The 26,029-nt window shown below is 42.5% G+C and overlaps 2 protein-coding genes across 2 annotated transcripts; one reads left to right on the forward strand and one right to left on the reverse strand.

Annotated features, from left to right (window-relative positions):
* Nucleotides 1–71: 71 nt before the first annotated feature.
* Nucleotides 72–6,499, reverse strand: tctn2 (tectonic family member 2). The gene is given in 18 exon segments (XM_008276562.1): nt 72–673; nt 676–705; nt 1,091–1,179; nt 1,303–1,446; nt 1,568–1,715; nt 1,897–2,000; nt 2,883–3,000; nt 3,132–3,230; nt 3,330–3,404; nt 3,512–3,712; nt 3,811–3,964; nt 4,126–4,246; nt 4,345–4,544; nt 4,648–4,748; nt 4,828–5,029; nt 5,166–5,236; nt 6,101–6,214; nt 6,406–6,499. Coding segments are annotated over 18 exon segments (2,154 nt in total). The 3' UTR covers nt 72–584.
* A 1,219-nt stretch (nt 6,500–7,718) lies between these two features.
* LOC103353536 (thyroid adenoma-associated protein homolog) lies at nt 7,719–24,477 on the forward strand. The gene is made up of 31 exons (XM_008276563.1): nt 7,719–7,843; nt 7,918–8,098; nt 8,183–8,269; nt 9,602–9,629; nt 9,730–9,878; nt 9,983–10,105; nt 10,191–10,311; nt 10,795–10,940; nt 11,030–11,111; nt 11,190–11,326; nt 11,988–12,185; nt 12,269–12,998; nt 13,400–13,552; nt 13,738–13,847; nt 14,090–14,250; nt 14,334–14,473; nt 14,554–14,718; nt 14,800–14,948; nt 15,044–15,184; nt 15,274–15,378; nt 15,478–15,678; nt 15,760–15,910; nt 16,306–16,558; nt 17,210–17,446; nt 17,566–17,770; nt 19,151–19,339; nt 20,053–20,312; nt 20,429–20,584; nt 20,669–20,935; nt 21,499–21,701; nt 21,811–24,477. Exons 1-31 carry the CDS (start codon nt 7,722–7,724, stop codon nt 22,056–22,058), a joined length of 5,598 nt encoding a protein of 1,865 aa, XP_008274785.1. The 5' UTR covers nt 7,719–7,721; the 3' UTR covers nt 22,059–24,477.
* The last annotated feature ends 1,552 nt before the right edge of the window (nt 24,478–26,029 follow it).

Here is a 26,029-nt window from a genome sequence, read left to right on the forward strand (position 1 = left end):
ACAGACCTCCTAACCAATCACAGACATTTAAAACACGTAACAGAGCCCTGGTTTGATAGTATAACATGCTCAAGAAAGCATACAAGTACCTCAAAATATACTTTCATATAGTACTTGAGCTAATGCGCTTTATTAATTTCCACTGTTGGAGGTCAGACACAAAAGAGAGGTCTAGATTTATAAGGAGCAGCAGTTCAGTATCGTGTGTTGTTGTTGTTTGTTTTCTGCATGACACTGAAACAATATTGCACCGCTGGATGACGACCCTTTGTGAAAACATCTAAAACTTGAATAAATTATGACCCAGAAACCTTTTTAAACATTCTAAAAGAGTGCTGTGATCAAAAGCACAGTCTGGGAAAGTAATGTAAAAAATAATTTTATTGCAAAATGATGCTCAAAAACAAGCATTTACATCCCCACAATCATAAACATGTAAAAACTATATTATTACATAACATGTCTGATGAAAAACAACAAAATTACAATTCAGTGACTTTTAAATACATCACCATTTTACTCCTCCATTGTCCACGTGCGTCTTTCTTGATCTTTTTCAGTGCATTTTGTCAGTTTTCGGAGTGTTAACGCACAGCACCGCTCCACACCTGTCTGATTTGTCTCCACGGAGTTCCAAGAATTGAGGCAGTGATGAAGAAGAAAACCAAAATCAGCCCTTTGCCAGTGACTGAGAATATGGCTCACCTGTGAAGCATAAACGTGAAATAAGTAATTAATGGCACTGACAGCATCTATTGTTAGACTTAACTAGTGTTGCAGCTTTGGGTTATAGGAGTGGATTTTTTTAGGGTGCATTATGTCATGCAGAATGCCAATCATCTAAAATCAAATTAAATCTACAATCAATCACAATGCATACTGATGTCATTCTGAGGAGTCTACCTTGCTCTTGTTTAGCCTGTTAGCTCTTATGATTTATATCACTGATACACTGTTAAACTCAAAATATGAATTTTGAAGCGGTTTTTTTTCTTTAGTATAAACACGGGTTCTAATTTTCTAAAAGATCTCTGCAAAATGACAGAAGTAAAACACTGGAACAATTTCCAAGGACAAGATAAATTCCCACCTGTGTAATACCTAGTGATGGGAAATGCGAGCTCAGGCCAACACACGTCATTCCTGTCACAGTCATATTCGGTGAAGTTGATCTGAAACCTGCAAAAAACAGTCAAACCATCACACTCGATGTTGGAATCACTCAGGCAGCTCAAACATTAAGTGAAGTATCTGGCTTCACAACTCTCTTTATAAGAGGAGTGTCACTGTCTGATGCAGCACCTGGTTGTCGGTGGTCCTGTGTTGATAGGAATGTCGGTAAAAGTGACAGAGGAGGTGATGGGAAACAACTGAATCTCCTCTGGATCAACACATGAAGACACAACACCTCCTCCACAGTCCAGGGCCCAGGTAGACAAACCATAGCTAAAAATGACAAAAGAGAATTAGGACAAATACTAGAAGTGTAGTGACATGCAATTAGCAACAGCTCTCTGACTTGAGAATTAATGTACACTGTGCATTGCAAAACACATCAGATACACACCTGACTTCCACAGCACGGATTTCTCGCTGAGGTATTCCCTCTACCGTGCTGGTGACAAGACTCCAAACATGGACGTGCTGATAGGATGGGATTCCATGGCATGTACTCGTGTTGTCTTCTACAGGTGCACTTGAGTTCAGTGTCACAACTGGAATTTATACGTGGCGTACAATGTTTAGTTAGAACCACAAGGGACATATCTACGGCACAACACTATAACATTTACCTCTCAAGTTGAAACAAAAGTATAGCAAAAAATTAACTTCATGCTATTAACAAATGCATCATCTATCCAAAAACAAAATAGTTTCTTTGCACCATCTACTTACAGCTTATGTTCAGCCAGTCTGTCAGAGTAGAAAAGTCCGGGTTTCCACTCTTTGCCACAAATGTGGCTGCAGTCAAAGCATCCTGTAGAGCAGCAACTGTCTCTCTGAAGGACAAAAAAATATTTAATAGCACAAATATAAACAATAAAAACATACAGAAGTATTTACACATGGTATACAGCTGAAGTGAGCACAACCTGATGCAATATCACTTCAACGTCTCATGATTTAGAATTGAATGGCCTCTAAGTAACTGCATTATTTATGAGTTGACACGTAGACTATTTCCTCTTACGAACAATCAAAAACAAATACTTCAGGAAACCGTATCAAAAAAAAAACATAGGCCTCAAAATAGGAACACAATGCAAAAAAGTGAATTCTGTGATCACTGGCAGAAAACCTGTGATATGTGAAACAAAACTCAGACGTGTGATTTCCAATTAGCCCAGCTGAATCAACAATTATCTATATTCATTGTCTTTCTGCATGTCTGTATCATGGCTCAACATGAAAAAGAAACTGCAAGGAAAAGGCTCTAGGAAAATCTGTGACCAACTAAAAATCAGTTGAAACAGTTGCAGAAGTGATCAGGAAGTATATTTGCCAAAAGTATGACATGGCCAAATACATCACCACATTTGAATCCAGTAGACCACCTTTGCGGTATTCTAAAGAGAAAGGTAGCAAAGAGCAGCTGAGGGGGATGAGAACATTCCTCCACAAATGCTGCAACACTGACATCCTCCAAGTTGAGGACGACTGAGTCTGTCAGTAGATACTAAAAATGGACGTGCTTCACATGTTGATCGACAGTGTTAGCTTTTAATGTCATATAGAAGCAAATATCCTACCCTTAAACGTCGTAATACAGGTGATGCACTTACTGGAAGATTGAACGATTTTAAATGACATTGAAGTGATATTGCACAGCAGAGTCCTCACTACGGTATATAAAACATGAACTCATAAGCTGAGCCACTGACCTGAGGACGTTACATTCAGTCAGATTCTGGCGGCTGACAGGGAGCAAACATCCTGACGTTGAATTCTCCCCAAAAAGAATTGGTTTCTTCTCAGCAGTAGAACAGAGTCCATCGCTCACTGGTAGCCAGATCAAACAACAGTGAAGACAAGTTGTCTTTTAGTCAGTTTGTGTGGGTTGAAATGCTGATGTCAGAATGAAGCTACATGCAGAAAGCTGGTTGCCAACAACACGACTTCACTGGTTTTACCTGGTCTCCAAAGATTGATTGATGATCTCTGTATTAAACCTGTACTATTGTCAGAAATGTCCTCAATTCCAGCAATAACAGGCCTTCCCACCTGATAACCTGTCATTTAAAAGGCATGTGTGTTATTTCCTGTAACAGATTCTGTGAATACAACTCAGTTCACTTCCACAGCTGCCAAGTATGTTGTGTAGCTCTCACCTGGGTTCCCTGAGTTAGGCTCACCCATGAATTCTCCATTTAGGAACACGGCAGAATACCTTGTTGTTAACATCACTGTTTAGAGGACAGAAAAGCAAAAATGAGACAAAACTGCATGAAACACATCCACTAACTTTGACTTGAGATAAGCAAAATTATGTGCATACATAATAGGCACTTACCGCTATCATTAAAAGCAAATGTTCCAACAGTGCGTGTCAGTGTGACGCCTGTGATGCCGTTTCCTTTCCAGTAGAACCTGTAATCCAGGACTAAGGTCACATTTTCACATAGCAGCCTCTCATCTTCAGCTGTGTCTTTTTTGGAAATGAACGGACTCAAGTCAGCGGCCACTTCATCCTCCACATCCACCATGACATCACCTGAAATACATAAAGGTAAGGAAATAAAGATTCCAGGTTTCAGAAAGCTTCAGAACATACTAAAGCGTTGTTTAAAATGTTTCGAGGGTAAAACCTACCCCCTAGCCCATTCTTCACTCTAACGCTCAAATCTGTCGGTAGTGTCAGTAAAGGAGATTCAGTCGGACAGGAGCGTAGCAGAGATGCACACTCGACTTCGAAATTTTTCAAAAAAGCTACAGGAGCACCGTTTACACATCGCCCAAAGACTTTCTGTGGAGGAAAAATATACATTAGTAACTTGTTTTCACTGCTTTGACAACACAATACAAAATATAATCTAAAAGAAAAAATTGAACTCAAAACAACATAAAAAAAAAAAAAATAAAAAAAAAAAAAAAGCTTGAATTAAAAACAGCATAGACACGACTAACCTGGGGGACAGTGAAGTACTGGTCACTTGGAGTGAAAATTGGACTTCCTTGAATATAACCATTAACTGGCACTGGGGCCGACAAAACAGGCCTCTGGAAGGACGGGCCAGGATTTGATGCACTAGAGAGGTGGAAGACCAAAAGATTAATCATGAAAACATGACACAAAAGTTACAAAACAAAAATCATGTGCCAAGAAAATAACAAATCTTTTCTCACATTGTGTATCCTTGGTAAAAGAGGCCGAGGTAAGGGTTGTTTTCAGGGGGAGAGTTGACACATAAGAACGGAAACCAATCCGGGGAGTTTTCAGACGACTGAACAGAACACTGATAATCTGGAGCAGGAGACACGTGTCCACCAAAGGGCCCCGGCAGACAGTCTGACAAGAACAGCTTCAAATCTTCACTGGAACAGTCCTGTAAAGACGAAACACAAATAAATCACTGCTGAAGAAAAAACATTTGTGTGAGATGCACTCTTCTCTTGTTGACATAATCTAATAACAAGAGATGTGAATACCTGGTCACAGCAGCAGCGTACGTCACACACTCTGAACATCAAGTCACAGGGGCAGGAGCCCAGCGGCTGGTACACTTGGTTTGGAATGGCTGTTTTATTTTCTGCAATGATTGATATATTTAGAAATCTGGCACTCTCTGAAGGCTTACATTCTGAGCATGAAGGTGTGTTATGAATTACCAGATCCACCGTTAGCAACAACCAACAGGGCGTGTATCCTGGCCTGGATCAGCAGTGAAGTCTGGGCCGTAGCGTCCTTACAGGCAGACACCTGAAGGGTTTCCAGGACACACAGGGGCTTTGGGCAGCAGTCAGCGTTTGTATCGTTCTCACCACATAAACGCAGACTGTGATTCAGTCTCAGCTGAACGTGAACTGCAGTCTGGGGCACAAAGAAAACCAGCATCAGCTCTAGGTATTCAATTGTAGGAGGTATGTTACCTTAACTTTCATTACTTTCTTACTTCAGCATTATTTTAACATTATCTGCACATATGATGAAACTACCGGTCTCTTACCTTCCCCAGCTGCTCCCTTGTGAGCAGCCACCGTGTTGCCTCACCTACACATGATGGAGAACCAATACCTCCTGTGAAAGAAAAGAAACCATCAACAACCACCAAATCTGCAGAAAAATCTTATGTTCTTCTTATATTCATTAAATGTATTTTTTTAGGTTGAAAGAACACTAAATTGGCTAATATTGGTTCATTTTGGGGCTGCAAGGTGGAGCGGTGATTAGCACCGTTGCCTCGAAGCAAGAAGGTCGCCGGTTCGCGTCCCGGTGAGGACACCTGGGATCTTTCTGTGTGGAGTTTGCATGTTCTCCCCGTGCAGCGTGGGTTCTCTCTGGGTTCTCCGGCTTCTTCCCACACAGTCCAAAAACATGTTGAGGTTAATTGGTGATTCTAAATTGTCCGGAGGTGTGAATGTGAGTGTGCTTGGTTGTCTGTCTCTAAGTGTAGCCCTGTGATAGACTGGCGACCTGTCCAGGGTGTCCCCTGCCTTCGCCCTAAGTCAGCTGGGATAGACTCCAGCCCCCCTAGTGAGGATTAAGTGGTGTATAGATAATGGATGGATGGATGTTTTTATTATTTTCTTTAAAGTCAGAAGTTTACATACACTTCCTTAGTATTTTGGTAGCATTGCCTTTAAACTGTCTGACTTGGGTCAAACGTAAACTTCTGGTTTCATTTGCATATATGTATATATATTAAAGATTTTTAAAGATTCGGTTATTTCATTGTAATGAAAGGGGAGGGAGATAGGTCTTTCTTTCTTCGTACAACAAACTACACAATCACAAAGTCATCTTACTTTTTCTGGACTCTAATCTGGACAATGGTAATATTCAGATCTAATCCAGTCATTTCCCCAAAAAGCTACCATCCGCTCATATTCTGGTAGCTACTAGAGCTTCTGCATAGTCTAGGGAGGTGCTTTGGTCTTTTACCTGTCGTGTTGGACGGAGAAACGGTCCTCAGAGCCAGAGAGACGTCCGAGCTGTTTCCCAGCAGAAACGCGCTGACTGCGGGTCCAGTTGTCGTGAGAAAGGACGGCTGGAAAACTGTTGAACATCACAGTAACGTGACTGAATATCATGTTAACAACAGAAAATTAGCTAAAAACGAAGAAAAACCTAAAGGAGAGTTTAGTACAGTTTTAGTAACATACTGAATGTGTTCTGGCTGCTAGTTTCTCAGCTAGTCAGAGAAGTAACGGTAGCTGTATGAATGTAAATGTACTTAAAGCTCTTACCGACAATGTTTTGAGTATGAACCAAGGAAATAAATAGTAAAACATATACAAGCCGGCGATAAATGGACAATAAATTCTGAACCTCCTTCGCCATTTGGGTCCGCTCAGGTTATAAAGTAGACATATTTGTAAACTGTTGGTGATGTCTTAGCAACGGAGGTCCGAACGAATCAGAGCCGACAGGAGTCTTCTTCTGGGCCCACTGACTTATACTGTAGTGACCAACAGCGACCCCGCTGGTCTGGAGCGGTAACTACATCTGTATGGAGACATCCGGTTTAATCATTTGTTTTAACGACGAGGAAAAAGCAATTTGACTGTAAAAAACAAACAAACAAAAAACTGTAAAAACAAAAGCATTAAGAAAAAGTCAGATAACTGTCATGAAAATCCCTTTAAAATACAAAGAATATTAAAACAAAAGGAAATAGTTTTGAGGATGTCTTTAATTTTTCAGTGGAACTTTTTTCAGGGCAACAAAAAAACAATTACTTAAAGTAAAAAGTAAGTAAACTAAACAAGACTAGAATATGGAAAAAAAGAAGAAACACTGGCAATGATCCTGAAGATTGCACTGCACGTGAGATTGAAATATTAACAATGAAAAAACTTGCACAATAAAATATGTTGAGAATGAAATATTGCACACAATAATAAGATACTGCACATCAAATTGAAATGTTGCACCTCAAAAAAAACTATTGGGCATGAAACTGAAATACTATACGTTTTAATTAAATTTTGCACATGGAATTTAAATATTGCACAAAATTAAATGTTTCACATGGAATTAAAATACTACATGTCATAATTAAATCTTTCACACTATAATGAGGTACTGTGAATCAGATTTGAATATTGCATATAATGATGTAATATTGCACATGAAATTAAAATATTACACATAAACTTGAATTGCAGCTATTAAAAGCAAAAACATTACAGCATGATATTGATATAATTTTTTGAATTTAAGTGTCCGATATGTTATTATTATTATTATTATTATTATTATTATTAGTAGTAGTAGTAGTAGTAGTAGTAGTAGTAGTGGTGGTAGTAGTAGTAGTAGTAGTAGTAGTCGTAGTAATTGTAGTAGTATTTGTGAATGCAGTGCTCTATCATAGTATTTTTGGTTATTTGCCTGTCTTTGAACACCACTTGCAGCCTTCAGCCTCCAGAGGTCGCTGTCAGACTAAGCTCGCTGCTGCTGTGAAGATAGTAGAAGAAGAGTTACGTCACGTGACCACAAACCAACGTGCTACCCTGATGTGTCTGACAACAACAAGCATCTGAGCTGTGGACTTACTGGAACAATGTTCTCGTTTGAAAACCTGCTGAGCAGCCTGCAGGACTGTGTGGTCACCGAGGAACAGGCAGCTGAACATGTCAACAAAACTCTCCGACTGTTTTCTGATAAACTGTCTGAATCCTCCAGGTTGGTGCTGGGCTCTGTCAGACTCTCCCTGTTTGTGTACTATGTGTGGTGAATAATTGTGCTCGTGTGAACAGGAGCAGCGTGAAGAGGAGCAAGGAGCGCTGCTTGGAGGAGGCTGTCCAGCTGCTGCGGCAGATCTCAGAGGATCAGCTTCGTGCTTTTGAGGACCAACACTTCCTGCTTCTGGTCAGACTCCTCTTATCCATGCAGCTGCAGATGGTCAGCATCTCCTCAGCCTGTCGTAAAGTGGACCAGGTCAGACTCTGCAGTGTGTATGTTCACTGGGAAATGCTTCACAGAAATTGGAATCTAATCACAACTTCATATTTTGCCTGACAGATGTTGCAACATGTGGCGAAGGTGGACCATCAGCTGGTTTTTAGGGAAACCCTTCAGTGTTTGCACTCCATAGTCCACAGTGAGCAGGTACGGAGCTCTCACTTCACTTGTGTTTGTCATTTACACCACACACAAGTATAAGTGCAGCATGCGAATGGTCTTAGAAAAACTAACAGAGCGAAACTGACTTAGAGAAAAGTTTAAATCTCATTTAAACTGTTTTGATTAGAAAAAGGTTTGGTTCAGCCAATTGTGCACAAAAGGTTTTTAAGCTGTTGGTGACAAAATGTTGATTGTTTATTTCATCCATACAGACACATTAGACTGATGTGGATTTAAAGATCAGTTATCAGATAATGTGACCAGCACAAAGACAGTGCTGATGAAAAAAGGCAACCTTAAAATGTACTTTATTCAAATGGTGTGATGCCACAGAGGACAAGAGAAAGACGACAATGGGCTGTTTGCTGTTGGATGCTGCTTGTAATTTAGGGCTGTAGCCAGGCACCTGAATCAAATCAAATCAAACTTTATTGATATAGCACTTTCATCCATAGAACAATGCAAAGTGCTTCACAGCATTAAAAACATTGTCAAAGAAAGAAAAACAAACAAACAAACAAAAGAAAGACAAGAAAACCCGTCCCTCCCACCCTCCATGTATAGACACACACACACACACACACACACACCACTGACCGTAGGGAGACATGACATGGCACTCAGGCTCGTGACACACACTACCATTGGGGTCGTCCACACTGGGAGGAGTCGCAGACCATGACCACTGAGGGCGCCAGCACCCGGACCGCCCCAACCCCGACAGACAAGGGGACCCCTAACCGGCCAGGCTGGTGGGACCCGCAGACGGCACCCCCATCAGCAAACTGGACTCAGCCCCCAGTGTGGAGGACCCACCTAATGAAACACTGGAGTTAAAAACTAAAAACTTTAAAAGTATACAAGGCCCTAAAAATGAAAATTAAAAGAGTAAAACTGTCCACAATTCCTCCATTTTTGTGTAAGAAATTCTTCCAGGCAGCTCTGGCTGCATGTGTCTGACTTGATCCTTTCCCTAAAGTGTCTGTCAGCTGCTCTAAGCCAATCAGAAACAGTGGAACAACATTATCCAAGCAGCATCAACAACATTATGAACTCTGTGTTGCAGATGTGTGACTTGTGGTTTCTGCTCTCTGACTCCACTCTCTATCTGCCTGTTATCATTTACAAAATAGTTCAGATTTGTTTGTTTTATTACATCCGTTCTGTTGTAGAGGTGCCGTGTGCAGGAACAACAAATACTTGATCTCCCAAGTTACAAAGAATTTAATAAAATGTTAAATGCTGCATTTATATTGAAGTATTCAGTATACTTTCATAAAGGCATTGCAGATGACTGTGACTTTGTCCACTTTCCAGATTTTGTCCTTTGAGGATTTGCAGAGAGGTTGGTGCTGACTAAAGATGATGGAGTATTTTAATATACCACTAATTTAATTTGTGAGTTTTTACCAACTTGTATCCGTTTTCTTTCTTACCATTTCCAGCCTGTATGCTCCTGGAGGACAGCACCGTTGGTCGACAGGTGTGGCGAGAGTCGTACGTGTCTATGCTGAATAAAGTGTCTGAGTTGTTCCCTGTTGTACTGCGACAAGAATCCCTGAGAGATGGACCAGTGTGTTACATCACCGTCAAGGTACACAAAGAGCTGTGTTCATCATGAACCTGTGAGTCCATTGCAGTCATCATAAAGTTATTGTACGATCTTTGTTACTGACTTGAGAACTGGAATCTCTGCAGGTGTGTTTGCAAATGTTTCAGCTGCTGTCCAGTGAAGTGGCTCCTCTAGTGTGGGAAAAGGACCACAGAGGCCCGACAGTGCAGAAGATCCTGCAGGCTCTTATGGACATTATACTTGGACAGGTTGGTACAGAGTCGTTCAGTCAAAAAATCGATATCTGTTGTTGTATGTGTTTAATCTTATGAGCCAGCGTGTGCTTTCTTGCAGTGCTGCAACAGGGACACTCGTCTTCTGGCAGGAACTGCTGTGGCCATGCTGATCAACACGGCACCAGAGAGCAGAGCTGGAGGAGCTGCTGCCTGGAGTCTGCTGCAAGTCTCTCACTCGGGTATGGAACCACCACCATGACTGTAGAAACAGCCCGAGGGTTGTTCCATCTCAGGTCATCGGGGGTGTTCTGCTCGACCGTCTCTGATTTGATTGAAACTTCTTAATCGTGATCTATGGATATTTAAAATAGTTTGCCCTCCAACCCACCTTCAGCATGTTTCGAGGTTGTGGTTGAACAGCGATATCTCAAAAGCCTGAAAAATGATCTCAGAAATATTTTATATACCAACTTAAATCTTTATAAATATTCACATTTTACTCTTTGAAAAATGTAAGCAAGTCAGAGATGGTCAGGCAGAACTTGTTCTAAACATTTGATGACTTGAGATGAAATGACCCATAAGCACATAAATAAACTTCATCTTTGTTGCACCATTTCCAAAAAACTCACAAATCCTCTGTATATACTACAAATTCTACAGCTGAGTGTGAATGCCTGGAGATTCCTGACAGAAGAGTGGTTTTTCCTGTTATTTCTCAGAGCCCTGGCTGCTGACCGTCGGTGCCCTCCAGGTCCGGTGTGACTCCACGGTGACGGACGGAGTGGACCGGCTGGCTGTGAGCAGAGGCCTCCTGACCTGCTGTCGACCTCACATCCTGCTCAGTTCACAAGAGGACGCCACAGAAGTAAATCCCTCTGAAGTTCACGTCAAAACACATTCTGCTTTTATTGCACGTTTTCATCACCAAATACGACTTTTCTTTCTCCCCCAAAGTGTTTACTGCTCAACGGTTTGTTTCCTCTGGTCTATGCTTTGTGTGAGGAGAAGCTGGATTGTCAGTACTTTGCCTTCGAAGGTGAGTATCATACAAGTAGTTTGTTCACGTGTTTGAACTGAAAAAAATCACCTGTTCAAATATGGCATGTTGTTGCAGCGTTGACACTGTGGCTGAAGAAAGTGAAAGAATGTTTGGTTGATCTCTGGAAGATGACCGGTGTTCAGCTTCTGCCCGACAGCAGCAGCCTGCAGCAGCAGCTCATTCACATCATCTGGACCAACGCAGAAAGCCCAGTGAGCCACGATATCATCATTATAATATTCCAGTTCAAAATACAGTTGGGACTCAATAATCTGACCCTTAACAATCTGAAAACCTTGTAATATTGAATTTCCAAAGTACCCAGACACTGAGCTACTAAAGCTTTCTCAGGCAGCCGTGTGTCATGTTTGCATCAGTTCCAGGATGAAAGTGCATGCAGGTGACTCAGAGGTGATTAAGAGTTGAGAGCTCCCATTCAGATTGAGTCAGTCATGTAAAGAGGTGAAGGAGCTAAAAATAGGGCCAAAAAAAAGCAGGAGTTTAGGAGGACTAAGGAGTATTAAATACAGGGATTCTGATGTATTTGTCAATTACTTTTGAGCTCTGAAATGCTGGGCGCCATCTATTAAAAGGGCTCTCAGACACTAATGTAAACCTCCTGAGCTTTGCACTTTAATTCAGTTTTGCTTTGTTGCTTATTTTATTTCATGTAGAATGTGGTGAAGCATAGAGCCTGGAAAAAGAACACATTTCTAAGTGTCCCAGTAATAAAGTATATTCAATACATCTACAGTCATACTCTGAAAGCCTCAACAAGCCATGCCACATATAATTAATAATGGGCTTCATGTTAGCTGTATATACTGTATAGTACTGCCAGGGTGTCTCATCTGTCTTGCTGTGCGTTGGCAGGTGGAAGGAGTGTCAGAATTTGCGCGCAGTGCCTTCGTTCTGCTGCTGGACCTCTATGAGAAGGACTGTGAGCACTTTTGTGATACAAAGAAGACTTTTTATTTTACTTTGCTTCAGCGAATCATGAAACTACCCTGGGAAGCCAAAGCCAAATATCATCGCCTTTGTGCCCTGCTGCCATATCTGGGTACTGACATGGTGAGGGCTTATTACAGTGTAATAATGTTATAACATAGTCGTTACTGGCCATGATGATCTTGATGCATGTTTCTTTCAATCAGGTGCTGGATCAGTATACAGAGATTCCCAATCATCTCCTGAAGTGCTTGTCGACCAATCACCTGTCCCCATGTGGGTCAGAGCTTTACAGATGTCTGATCCAGCAGCAGAGGCGAGAGCTCTGCGATGGCTCACCAAAGTCTGCTTCTAACACTGAGCAGGATCTGGCCGGTCACTGGGCGAGGCGCTGGCAGCCCGTCCTTCACGACGCTCTGACGTCTGACGTGACTCTTCTGCAGAACAGCAGTTCAACACACTTGCTACCCTGCACCTTTCAGGTTTTCCCGTCTGCCGTAGACCCTCTGCTGGCCTCTCTGGACCCATACGCCCCCGGACATCTCCACGCCTGGGCCTGCATCTTGAGCTCTTACCGAGCCGTGACCGGCGGCTCCCCCTGGACTCTTCAGGGTAGTTCCACCTTTGAAACCCTCCGTCTAGCTCTGGGATCTGCTGATGACAAAGTCCGCCTCGCTGCTCTCAATCTGCTCTGCTGCTGCCCAAAGACCAAAGACTCTCCAACCACGGAGGAGATGACAATAATGAGGACGTTTATTCCTCAGAACCTGAACTGTGAGTCTTCGCCTTTTCGTCAGCATTTTCAGGCCGGAGTGAAGAGGTTTCTGGTTCGGATCAGGGATGGCTGCTTGGCACATGTCCGAGGACAAAAGGGCAAAAAGAAAGGAGGTGCCACAAACTCAGAGAGGGAGCACGATGCGTTGGAGCAGGGAATAGGTGAGAAAACTGCTGGTTTTATGTTCCCAACAAGCATTTATCACATTTGTGGTTTCTTTAAAAGTTTGAAGTCTGCTCTGGTTGTTTAAACTGAAGGTACACATCTCTATATCCCTAACTAATACTTTGTTGCTGGTGTCTGGTGCAGCAGAATGTTGAAAGTTTTAAATCTGTAGATGTAAAGTGACTAATAGTTAAATCAATATTACGTACACCACAACAGCAACACACACTTCTAGAACAATGCAATCAGCGATCCCAAATAGAAACTGACAGATAACAGACAAGATTACTTGGCATCCAGCTCAATATTGTCTGCCTTTGTAGCATTGCATGTAGTTTAAAACCTCCCATTCTTTCACTTATTCCCCAGTCAGCAAACCTTTTTTTTTGTCGTATAGGGTTTGTGGAATGGTTGAGTCAACTCCCCTACAGCTATCTGGCACCAGGACACAGTTATCAGAGAAAGAAGACTGCGTTGCTGCTGCTGTCTGCAGTGCTGGAGACCTGCACAGACACCTGGAGCCCTGACAAGAAGAAAGGACAACCTCCAGGTCAGCTTAGAAATCCAGTGATTGAAAATTGTGTGCGAAAAAAACCCTCCTCCAAAACCAACAAGACAAGTTTATACCGTCTGTTTTTGCTTCTATTGCATAATTCATGCCTAGTGCTAACATTTGTTTTACGTTTTAAATATTACTTTGGCTTTTAATGAGGCTCATGAAATCATTTTTTGCAGCAAATATGGGGTGTCTTATTAACTGTGCCAGACAACGAGGATGCTGGGATTTCTTCTGCAGGACAAAGCAGCTGGTCCTTATCAGCTGTTTAGAAGATTCTACCAATGAGGTAGAGCCGTCTCACATTTCTTTAAATATAAGTCAAATGGACTGAGCTAAAGTCAACCAAAAACAAAACATGGAGAATATTCTGAAGTTTAAAAAGTGTAATGAACAAAATGAAATGCAAATTGGGTATAGAAATCTAATTTATGTTGGGTTTTATGAAGAAGAAAATGAAAACCAGGTGGTACGTTTTTGTCTCCCCCTTTCACTTTATTATTAAAGCTAAAGGATTTTTTTCTTCTTCAGATTCGGGAGCTCTCAGCCGGGTTATTGTTGAGATTTTTCCCGCCCAGTTTTCCAGATGATATCGCCGAAGTGCTGCACACGAGAACCAAACAGCTTCTGTGCAGCCCGCGGGTGCAGGAGGCTCAGATGGGAGCACTGATGATGAAGGTCCTGCTGCAGAAGTAAGCTCTGCCCCCCCTCCATGCTTTCATTTAGAGCTATGCTTGCTTTAGATGGGACAGATAAGCAGCTGTTGTTTCTGTAGATCACAGAACTTTGAGGCCTCCAGGCTGAAAAGCAGCAGCAAGGAGTGTATGGTCAGAGTTCTGGTGAAGGAGCTACAGGAGCACTACGTGACAGCGAAGACGGACATGATGCTCGCTGCCAGAACGAAGCCGATACACGGTGAGACTTAAATTCCTTTATCATAAATTATGTGGAGCCCAAGAAGACGTTTTTCAGTTCATTGACTTCTGTAATTGCAGGTGTCCTAAGTGCCCTTCAGAGGTGTTTGCTCGAGGCACCAGAAAGCATCTACGAGCTACTTGACCACAGTCTGACCCCTGAGCTGCTGAGTCTGCTGGAGGACATCTCTCTGCTGCTGCTCGGTGTTCTGTACGGAGATCAGGACGCTTGTGCCACCGAAAAGGGTAATGGAGCAATCTGCAGAAACGACACTTAGATTCTGTTTTTGACGACACATTCAGTAAATTGCTCTCTCACTGTCTTAGACGCCCCGCCGTCTTTTTGCGATATGGGAAACGCCATCAGCTCTCTGATAGCCCAGGCATCTTCAGGCGGCCAAGCGGATGGAGAGGAGTGTGTCCTGCTGTCTGAAGAGCACAGCCTCGTTCTCACCTGCTGCTGGGTCTCCCTCAAGGTTAAAACAGAACCAGATGCACCATCCAGATACTTAATTTGATCTCTGTGTGTGTGTTTTTCCTCAATATTCCTTCTGTCATGTTTTCTTCTTAGGAGATAGGAAGTTTTTTAGGTTCACTGGTGGAGAAAATTCTCACAGAAACCAAAGAACCCAGCAAGTCCCTTCTAACAAAACAGGATCTGATGAGAGCATCAAAAGTGTTCAAGAATATTCTTCTCAAATGCCGCCACTGGGTAAGTTTTACAAATCAATTAAGAGGCGTTAAATTTGAATCTCCTCAAGTCTCGTGTTCCTCTCTGAAAGACACACGTTTCCTCACCAGGGGGCAGTAGAAGGATGCTGTATAGGCTTCACAAAGTTCTGTGCTTGTCTACTGAGCAGCAATGATCCAGAGCTTAGAGACATCCCAGCCCAGATGCTGAAACAAGTGAGTAGTGGTATGTGTTTTTTTTTTTTTTTTAATAATAAAAGGAGAGTCTGGACTGTACGCTAGTAGATTTTTTTCCCCTCTCTTATTTCTTTACAGGGATTGCAGGTTGTTCAGTGCCTTCGCTCCACATCTGTGACCCGGCGGGCTGCAGGGTTGCCGATGTTGATCCTCTGTGTGGTGTCGGCAGAGGAGGCCAGTAAAGCGCGACCGCTGTTAGCCCACAGTATGCAAACCTTACTGGAAACGGCCAAAACCCCTCTGAATGAGCACTGGGACCAAACACTGGACCTGCCTCAGGTGTGTGGACACAACGAGAGAGTGAGGATGTTGGTCCTTGTTACCATAGATTTGATCACAGTGGGGTTCTTCTCTTTACAGGTGTGTGCGGTTCACACTCTGCAGGCTCTGGTGCGTGGTGCAGGTTTGGGAGTAGCTGTCCTTCAGTTTGCGCCTGCTGTCGCTATATTGTCGCTCACTCTGCTCAGCTCTCCGTGCTGGGCCATGAGGAATGCCGCTCTGCAGCTTTACAGTAAGACAAAGGCACATTTATAGCTGTGCTTTGTAATGTGAAGAGTTGCATCAGGGCTCGGCCACGTCCGTTAACGTGCCCATTGTTGTCTCAGTTGTTTGTTCAGTTGTTTAGTCTATGAAATGCCAGAAAATAATACAACTGCAAATTCCCAAACTCAGATTTACTTATTCCAATTGCAATATGAAACTATTATGTGTTGCTTTATTTGTATAGAAGACAACACAATCTGAATAACACCACTATTTAAAAAACAGTGATTTTGGGGCTTTTTCTGCTTAAAACCAAATCAAAATCATATATTTTTTTTTGTCTTTGACTTATCATTGAATCAGCTGTACTGCTCAGTTCCTTTTATTACTTCAGTCACTACAGTATTCAAAACTTGTTTCCAGGTTCTCTGTGCTCGCGGATGCTCGGCCAGAGGTCCAGCAGTGAGGAGACTGGTCCCACCCAGCACAGCATGTCCCCTCCTGCCTTCTTTTTCCACTATCCTGCGCTCCAGCCCTTCCTCCTGGGCGAGCTCAGAGCAGCGGCACAAGTCCTCCACGGTCCACCTAATGAGGCCAAGCTGCACCTCCAGCCCTCGCTCTACCCCATCCTCACTCTGCTGGCTCAGCTCCAGCCTGGTGTCCAAGATTCAACAGAGTACTGTTCACTTATCACCCCACAGTTTGATTAGCATTCAAATGAACTGATTATCTGTCCCTAACGGTGCGATTGACTGCTGGTTTAGGGAATAGTTTGACATTTCAGGAAAAGTGCGCATTCGATTTCTTGCTAAAAGTTAGACAAGAAGATCGATATCACTCTCACTGCTCTGCAGTAAATGTGCATCTTGAGTCAGCTGCCAGCTTGTTTGGCGAAATGCTGGAAGCAGGAGGAAACAGCCAGCCTGGCTCCTACCTAAGTTATATTATCATCTAACACTTTGCAGTTGTTCCTGGCTGACAAGTGGTCTGCAGCATAACTCCCAGATTATCATTTTTGCACCATTTTGTGCAGCTGGAACATGATAATGAGCGAGAAGAAGGATTTGTAGACAGTGCTAGCTGTACCCCTCTGTTTCTCACTCAGTAAAGCTATGTGGCTGCTGCTGGTGGCTTCATGTTGCCGTATCGCCCTGCAAGAATGCAAATATGCATCTTTGCCAAAATGTTGCACTATTCCTTTAATAGTTCTGCATGTTTACAGTATCTATACAAAACAGTTAAAGAGGACAAAGTTCTGTACCAATATGAATCTCCATACTGAATTTTGTTTGACCCAGTGATTGTCCTCTGGTTTTTCCTCTGCCAGAACTTTGTCAGACTTCCTGCCTCCTTTGCTCCAGCTGTCCGCCAGTCCTATTTACAGTGTGAGAGTGATGGCCTCCAAGGCTCTGGTTGCCATGACTCCCCCCTCGGAGTACATGAACATCCTCATCAAACTCACAGCTCAACTTCCCAGTGCACAGGAGTGCTGCTGTCACAACCGGCTCCATGGCCAGCTGCTGCAGATCAAAGCTATTCTGGAAAGAGCTCTGTGTGCAGGCAGGTGAGACTTAAAAGAGCTGCTTATTCATTCATCGCACATGGAGGCTTTTTAAAGCTCCCGGTTTATTCATTCAGCAGACACTGTCAGCCTTTGAAATCCTGCTGTGTTTTTATTCGCAGGGCCCCTTCAGACGACCTGTGCGAGGTGCTGGTCAGGGTGCGAGCATCGCTGTGGCTGGCGACTGAAGCTCAACGCTGCCCCCTAGTGAGGGCAGTGTACCTCGGGGTGGCAGACTGTCTGAGAAGCCTGTGCTGTGAGACCTACCTGTCGAAGCTCAGTGACACGCTCATGCATGATCTCCAAACTCCTCAGCAGGGTCTTCAGGTGTGGGACTTGCTGACACAAACATTTTATAGGGGGACGTTGTGGTCTTTTATTAACTGTATCGACAGGAAACACTGGGAGAGCGTTGACCTGCAATCTCAAACCAGTGATGTTCTATTTACATGGAATGTGAGGGCTTTGAAAACATATATTCTTTATTTTTATTGCAAGCAATGAGTTCTTACACAAACACAACATTTTCTGCGCTGAATATAGTTAACGGCCAACTGTTTGTGGTTAAATCAGTGGTGCTATGTATTTAGCAACAGTAGCTATACTGTGACTTTTTTACATTTCTGCTTCAAATGACATTAAATATGACGGATCCTTTACCAGCACACCACTGGAGCTCAGGAATACAGTAGTTTCAGTGCAACACTTTACCAAGACAATCATATCAGTTCATGTCGACAGAATCTTAAAGTCCTTCTCTGGTCATCCATTCAAAATTTAGAAGTTTTATTTCTGTAAAAATACTCCCTTTGTGCCTGAAAATGGCTTAGATTTAACTCTGCACTGTTGTTTTCCCAAGAATGTATGAATATATGAAGTTCCTTCCTTTCTCTTCACTCAACTCACCTTCTTGTTGCAGCTCGAGCACACCAGCTCACCCACAACTAAAAACTGTAAAACTACTCTTCACTTTGCATTGGCAAGTTATAGTATCCGAGTATGAAAGTTAAAACCAGAAAATGATTCTGAAGAAGGATAATGATGCAGAAAGTCCCACCTTGCACGTTGACAGGATGGTTCCTTATGATAGTTTGTTACATCTGAAACCCCAGAAGCCTGAACCCATGTTTTTGAGACTCTGTACACTGCAGGAAAATGCTCAACTGGGACATTGACTGCTTTTTTTAAATTCCCGATGTGTTTTTAAAAAGCACCGTATGGACATGTTAACATGATTTTAAAAAGACAAGGATTTTCACTGGAGCAGGTCTTTAATAACCACTGATTGTGAAAGCACCCGCTGGTTGTAATAACACAGTGTAAATAGATTTAAGGTTAAATGACTTCATGCACCAACTCCACTAGTTATCTATCTAACTGCAGTGTGCACAGTTGAGGGAGCTCTGACTCACCGCTGCAGTTACAATCAGTGTTGGTCTAATGCATAATGTATAATACTGTAACATAATACAGCTCAGCCTTTCTCTGTGGATCAGAAGGAATGCAAAATGTGTTGTTAGGTAATGCAAAACACGAGGGAACGCGCAAATAGTTCTGTATAAAACTGTTATTTATTTGTTGTGAAAGTAGTGCTTTCATGTAGGACCCAACTAAAAAGGTTGCTCAAGTTTTCAGGGGCTTTTAATCGCAAGTCTACCAAGACGCCAACATTTTTGTCCTAATGCTTTATGTGTGTCATCTCTGCAGGTTGGGCTGTCGTCCTTCCATCAACAAGCCATCCACTTCCTGTGTGCAGATCTAAAGTGTGCATGTAAAATCTGGGACACCTTCTCTGCAGCGAGTCTCGACCTGAGGCTCTCATTGGTTACGTGGGTGCTGGATGGGCGGGGTTCGCTGCAGGCTGGCTTGAAAGGAGCGATCCAGAGGGTGTTGCAGGTAAGACGTGGTCCGCTCTCTAGACTTCAGCGTAAACAAACTTTTCCAAAAACCAGTCCAGCAGCTTCGATTGTAATGACCTCCTTTACAGCACAATGTGAGGAAATGTTGAGGTAAGGACAGGCCTCAATATAAAGCCACGTGAGTCAGAAATCTGGCTGGAGATCTTTATTCCCCTGTTAAAGGGTGTGTTTGTAAGTTATTATATTCTGAAACTGCAGAGACTTAAGCACAGACATGCTGAGGATATCTGTGCTTTTCATTACTAGCTGTGTTAAAGGTCGTGCAGGTCATGTAGATAAACTCTTCTCTGCAGGATATTAGATTATCTCCAGACCACCCAGCTGTAGCTTCCCACTGATACGCTGCTTAGTGTTTAACTTGAAAATATGTAACACTGCTTATCTACAGACAGTAGCTCTATCGAGACGACTGTTTATGTGTTTATTAAACAGAATGTCTTCACCCTTATTAAACAGAATTAAATGACCTCTTTTCATAAATCTGATTTAGTTTTACTTTAATACTTGTAAAATGAGGTAAATGTTCCTGGAAAGCTTTAGTGCAATACATTGACACTACACTCTTTAAATTGGTAACTGGATCAATTAAACTTGGAGAACAGGATCTGAACAATCCTCTTTAATTATTAGAGGAGCTTATCATTTGACTGGTAGATCAGAGGACTGTGCTAATGCTCTGTCTGTCTCCAGTCAAACTTGAGAGAAGCACTGTTGATTGACAACGTGGAGTACCGCCGGACCTACCTCGCAGCCCTGATAGCAGTGACAGCCGGCGGTGATTCTGCTTTACCCCAACATCTGCTGCATTCAGCCCCACCGGAGGAGCCAGTTCTGCCTGAGTGTCTGGATCTGTTGCTCAGGGACCTGGAGGCCCAGAGAGGCGGGCCAGAGTTTCTGTCCCAGGCCCTACATGCTGCTAGTCTGCTGCTTTCCCAGTGGACACACTCCAGGTTTTTACACGCTTTATTGTCTGTTTTTTTTTTTTTTTTAACTTCATTATAAAGTCTCATTTTGGAACACTTCTCCCTGCAGCTCTGAGTTTCTCTTTTCATCTTTTGCCAATCAGTCTAAAGATATCCGTGTTGCAGCGCTGGTGCAGCGTCTTGGAGTACCAGCGGGTCCCAGACGCCCCTGAAGCGCTCAGGATGGCGTGTGCTGAAGCTCTGTGTGTAGCTGGAGCTCCGCTAATGAACCGCAGCACTCTGCCTGCCATCACCATCAGGTATGAAGGATGTTAAATGAGATTTTCTGTCATCTGATACACTTTGATGAACATGAGGTGAAAGGTTGAATCTCTCTTGTTTAGGCTCATCAACACAGGCCTCTACTTGCTGCAGGACCAAAGCCAGCAGGTGAGGATGAAAGCGGCCTGTTTTACCTCGATGCTGCATCATGCAAGAGGAGGAGAAAGGACGAAGAGCATCTACCTCATGCAGGTCAACCAGGCTCTGCCGATCCTCCTGGACCTGCTGCTGGAGGACTGCTGGGACACTCCTGGTACACTGGAGGTGCTGCTGGTTCACCTGCCTCAGTCCGACCTCACATCTGTGCTGAGAGAGGCCTCAGCGGCGGGGTGTGTTAGCTCACTGAATCAATGCACTTGTACAGTCTGTAAAACCTTAACTGAGCACGTGTCTGTGGAGATTCTCAGTCATCCAGGTCATGGTTATTGTCGTAGTTTAATCGTAGCAACTGGACTTGCTTGAGTTCCTTGAAGACGTTTCACCTCCCATCCAAGAGGCTTCATTAGTTCAAAGCCAGATGTTCTTGATGCAGACAAACATTAAGGTTTATGGTGTTTTAAGTGAAACTCTGTCATTGCTTCTGGTATTAATACATTAATCCATCTCACTAATGTCACTAAAAGCTAACAGCTTGAGTCTAGCAATTATGACTGCACTCCTACGGTAAATATTCAAGACAGGCACATTAACTCAAAGGTAAGATGAGCTAACAATTAATAATGAAGTAACTCTGGGCAAAAACAAATTGTAGCAGTAAAGTTCTGAGAACTGATGAAGCCTCTTGGATGAAAGGTGAAACATCTTCAAGGAACTCAAGCAAGTCCAGTTGCTACGATTAATCTACAAGCTTGACTGAGCAGTGTCTGACTGTCCCTGTCGCTCTTTTGTTTAGCTGCTCCAGTCTGTATGAGCAGGATGAGGCCAATGTGTTTGCAGAGCCCTCTGTGATGTCGGCACATGTGCTGCCGTACCTGCTGCACATGGCTGAAAAATACTCTGAGTCGTCTGCTCTGGCACAGAGCCTGAACTCATGGGCAGAAGAGAGTGCTGGACAGGTGCTAGATGGTCTCGCTGTCTGCAAGAAGCTCCTGCCAGGTACCAAATTAACATGTCAGTCTGAATTTAAGAATGTGTCTGTTGAATCCATATATGAATGATGAGTGTGGTATATTGTAAATTTTCTGTGTCTTTATTCTTTCTCTAGCTGAGACATTGACCCCCACTTGGCTGGCTCTCCTCATGGACCCCCGTTTCCACAGCACCCTGTGTGGCCTGTTCACCAGAGCTGCCTTTCTCCTCCGGCTGCTGAAAACATCTGATAACACACGACACCTCTGTGATCCTTTATCCATGCACATGAGTTTCCAGGAGGTTTGCCGTCTGCTCGCTCAGAACGGTGTCCACTTTCCCTCCGCTGTAGCAGCTGCTGTGGCTGGAGAGCTGCCGCTGTGACGTAACGCAGGAGCTTTTTTATGCACTCAATGGGCAAAGCCTTTTGGCCGGCATGTCCCGGGATGAAATTACCTGTGGGTATTTTAGGGCTGCTTATGACATACACATGTGTAGCCTTATTCTTGAATGAGTGTCACAAGTGCTGATGCTGCAGTGCATCAGCAGTTGGGAGGCTGACTAAGTTACATAAGAGCTCAGTCGCTGCAGTTACTTGTGTCCATCATCACATTTCCTGTGATGAATAAGAGACCGTCTGGGCAGTGGGTGCTGTGTGCACATAAAGAAAACGTAAAACAGCTGCTCCTCATAAGCTGTTTTTGCGAGAATATTTTTAAATACGAGTTTCTGACATGAAATTTTCTGACTCTTTATTCGTTTTTAGAATAAAAGTTTTTATTACAGAGCTACAGGAACATTTGTTGTGTTGATCACCTTCAGCTCAAGCATCGTGCTTTTGTCCTCTGTTGTTCTAGGCTGTGTACTTGTCATGTCTCAGCAACAAGACTCAGACTGATGCACTGATGTAATGCTACAGCATCCAGAGATAAAGATCAGCCCGGTACGATGTGTAGCCTCTAATAGCATTCAGGCAAAATGCAGGTTTTGGCTTTTGGTGTATTTTAGTGAGCTCATACAGTGCTACAGAATTATAGTATTTTAAATATATTTTAAGAATCCAGTAGCAGTTTCTCCCAATCGTTACAAAGTCCTGAATAAAAATTTTCATTGAAATATTTTCCAGCTATTGTAATTCTAAAAAACACTTGCAATGGGTGCTTAGTACGTATGAGTAAAACTGGACCAAAGCAGCTGCTCCTCGTAAGCTTTCAAGGACTTTTTAACAAAAAAAACCCTTTAAATACGACTTTATAACATGACGTATTTGTTTCTAGAAGAAGTTTTTAAAGCAGAGCTACAGTGAGGTCCATGTTTGTGGTTACATCACCTCAAGCTCTGAGTTGTGTACTTGTTTCAGCACCGATCCTCAGACCGATGCATCGATGTAATGCTACAGCATCTGGAGAAATAGACTGCTCGGCACCCAGCTGGGGAATACAGTGTATGGTTTAATGTTCCATTAGAGGCCTTCTGCTCGGATAAGTGTCCATTTTCCAACCACATGAGGGCAGACGATGATTGACTGGATGTGATGGAGAGCTGGCGGTTGCCCCGCAACCGACCACACACTGGAGCAGTCTTACATCATCAGATAGTCCACTGCTTTTGTTTGACATGGGGTGGCTCTCAGTATCAGACAAACACTAACACGAAAGAGTTTGTACATGCTATAACTGGCCATGTTCGACCATCTATTACATGTTTATGGATGCGTATTTGTCTAAGAATCTAAGCAGGCAGTTAATCAGCATCTGACTGTAATGTAGCTCCGTACGTACCTGCATTGCGTATGCATGAAGAGCATCTAGATTAGGCAGCAGCAATTACAATAAGCTTGTATTAATGATTCATACATAAACCTTATGTAATGTGTTTCCTATGACCCACGCCCAAATCCACACCTGCTGTGTGGAGCTCTATGAGATTAACATGTAGGTGCTTCTGTTTGGGAACATGACGCAAAACCAGGTAATGCTAAATAAAAAATTGGAAAAACTTTGAACTATTATATCAAGATTTCTTTCAAAATTGGGATTACGTCACACTTGATGACACAGTGTGCTTTTTTTAAATGAAAACTTTCTGCTGCTCACTGAAGGATCATAACATTCAGTTTCTTAGATTCATAAGTGGTTTAAGACAAAGCTCCATTGCACAGACTCATATGAACTTTTCTTTAAGACAATGCTGACAACACATGTTGCTTGAGCTTTCCAGCATCCCTAAAGACAAAGGCGCGCTTTTAATGAAAAGACAAACTCATTGTAGTTTTCATTCTTGCTTGAACAACATGTGCAATATTGTGTCTTTTGCCGCAACCTTGAAAACAAAGTCTTAAGAAGTGAGTCTGAAGTGTAGCAGGGTTGTAAACCTCCTGGAGGCAGAGTGTGTATAATGGAGAGTGACCATCTGGCTTAATAAAAGCCTTCCCAATCGTTACTGCGAGTCTCTGGGCTCTCAGTAAGCCTGCGTCCTGCTAATTAAATGATTAACTATGGCAACAGGGAACAAGGCCAACTAGGTACAACCACTTTGATGGGGTGGGTGTATGTGTGGACATAAATACAGACGTATGTGCACCACTTGGAGCATGAAAGGAGTGTTTTTCCACTGTTGTGTTACAAGCAGCCAGAGGATCCTCGCTCTTAAGGGAAAAGAACGGCAAGGCTCAAGTGTTCTTTTCATTCTACAAATGGAACAATATGAGTTCATGTCAGTGTGACTGTGCACTTTGATTTTTAAAATGAACTGTTTGTCCTGATTATAATAAAGGTTTCTAATGAGGTTGTTATTCTACAAACATGTTTGTCTTTGATTTGATCACTGCTACTTAGTTTTATTTCCCAGAACTGTTGCAAAAAATGTGCTGCAAATAGAAAAACTGCTGCACGAGTCTCCCTGCAAGCATCATTTACTTAAAACAGTAGACTGTATACAATGTGGACCCTATAATTACATAGTAAAGGGAGGATTTGGCTTTTGCTGTATGGTATTATTATGTTATTTTGGTACACTAATAAGAATTACAGTTTTTTTTAAAAATATACTAGTGTAACAGTCCTCCAGTAGCGGTGTCTCCCACTCCTGAGAAAAAATCTCAAATTATTATTGAAATGATTTCCTAGTTATAGAAGCTGATTTCTAAAAGAAAACAGTATATTTTTGGAGACATAATTATAAGATATTTAAATATGTAATATATGCAATTCAACCAGTAGTGGAGGATTGATTATTTACTTCAGTAAATGCACCAACACTCACATAAAACACAATGTTATCAGTAAAAGTCCTGCATTTAACATCCAAGAAAAATAAAAGTACCAAAGTTTAAGCATCAAAAAACACTAAAGTTCTTATTATACAGAAGTGTCCATTTCAGGATAACATCACTGGATCATAATTAGTGATTCATTAATGCATACATCACATTAATGTCGCTGCTGGAGCTAATTTTAATTATTTACTGCTAAATAATTTATTGTTCTATTTATGTTTGACATTAACAATGAATGTGCAAAATAACTAGTAACTCAAGTTTTTAAATTAAATGTACTGAAATACAAAATACAGTATTTGTCTCCACAGTAGACAAATAAAATAACACAGGGGAAAAAAAACTGCTGTTTTATTCTGCCACTGGCCACCAACACTGTTCCTTTTGAATGGGATGAAATGAGCAGAGAGTGATGGAGTGTACCAGACAGATGTTGTGTGTTTGCTCTAGTGATTGCCCGAAAACTGAGTAAGCATTTATTTGAAAAGTGGCTTAGTGAACATTGACTGAGTCACGCTGTGGCTGCCCTCTTTGCCATCCGGCCAACAATGACACAGGGCCCCTCTGTGCCGGCGCTCAGGCTGATAGAGGCAAACACTGCTGGCAGCTGTCTGAGCCCACTCCAGACCAAAGGCAGCGGATAAACAGGCCTCACGGGGAGCAGAGGAAGCCTGGGAAACAGGAAGATTGGGTTTGGACAGATGCACCAAAGCACTAAGAGCCAGATAAGACTCCACAGTTGGACGGAGGAGGAAGGGAGGGATTATAAATGGAAAGTAATGACTCAGTGTGTTTTCAAATGAAAATGGAAAGCAGAGCAGCTATTTATAGACGACCACAGAACATGGAATAAGCCTGCAAATTGGTCTTGGAGTGGAAAAAGGAAAAAAGTTTGGGGGGGATGGATTATAGGAATAATCATAAACATCCTTTTTTTTTCATTTCAGCTTAAACAAAAAAAAAAAAACAGTGAATGAAAAAATCCTTGACTTTTCATGCTGGTGCTGATGATGTGTTTCTTCTCTCAAGGCTGCATGCCATGATAAAGTGCCAGATTATTTCTCAGCTGATGTACTCT

This window comes from Stegastes partitus, unplaced genomic scaffold (assembly GCF_000690725.1).
Source record: "Stegastes partitus isolate 25-593 unplaced genomic scaffold, Stegastes_partitus-1.0.2 Scaffold77, whole genome shotgun sequence".
Classification (NCBI taxonomy): domain Eukaryota; kingdom Metazoa; phylum Chordata; class Actinopteri; family Pomacentridae; genus Stegastes; species Stegastes partitus.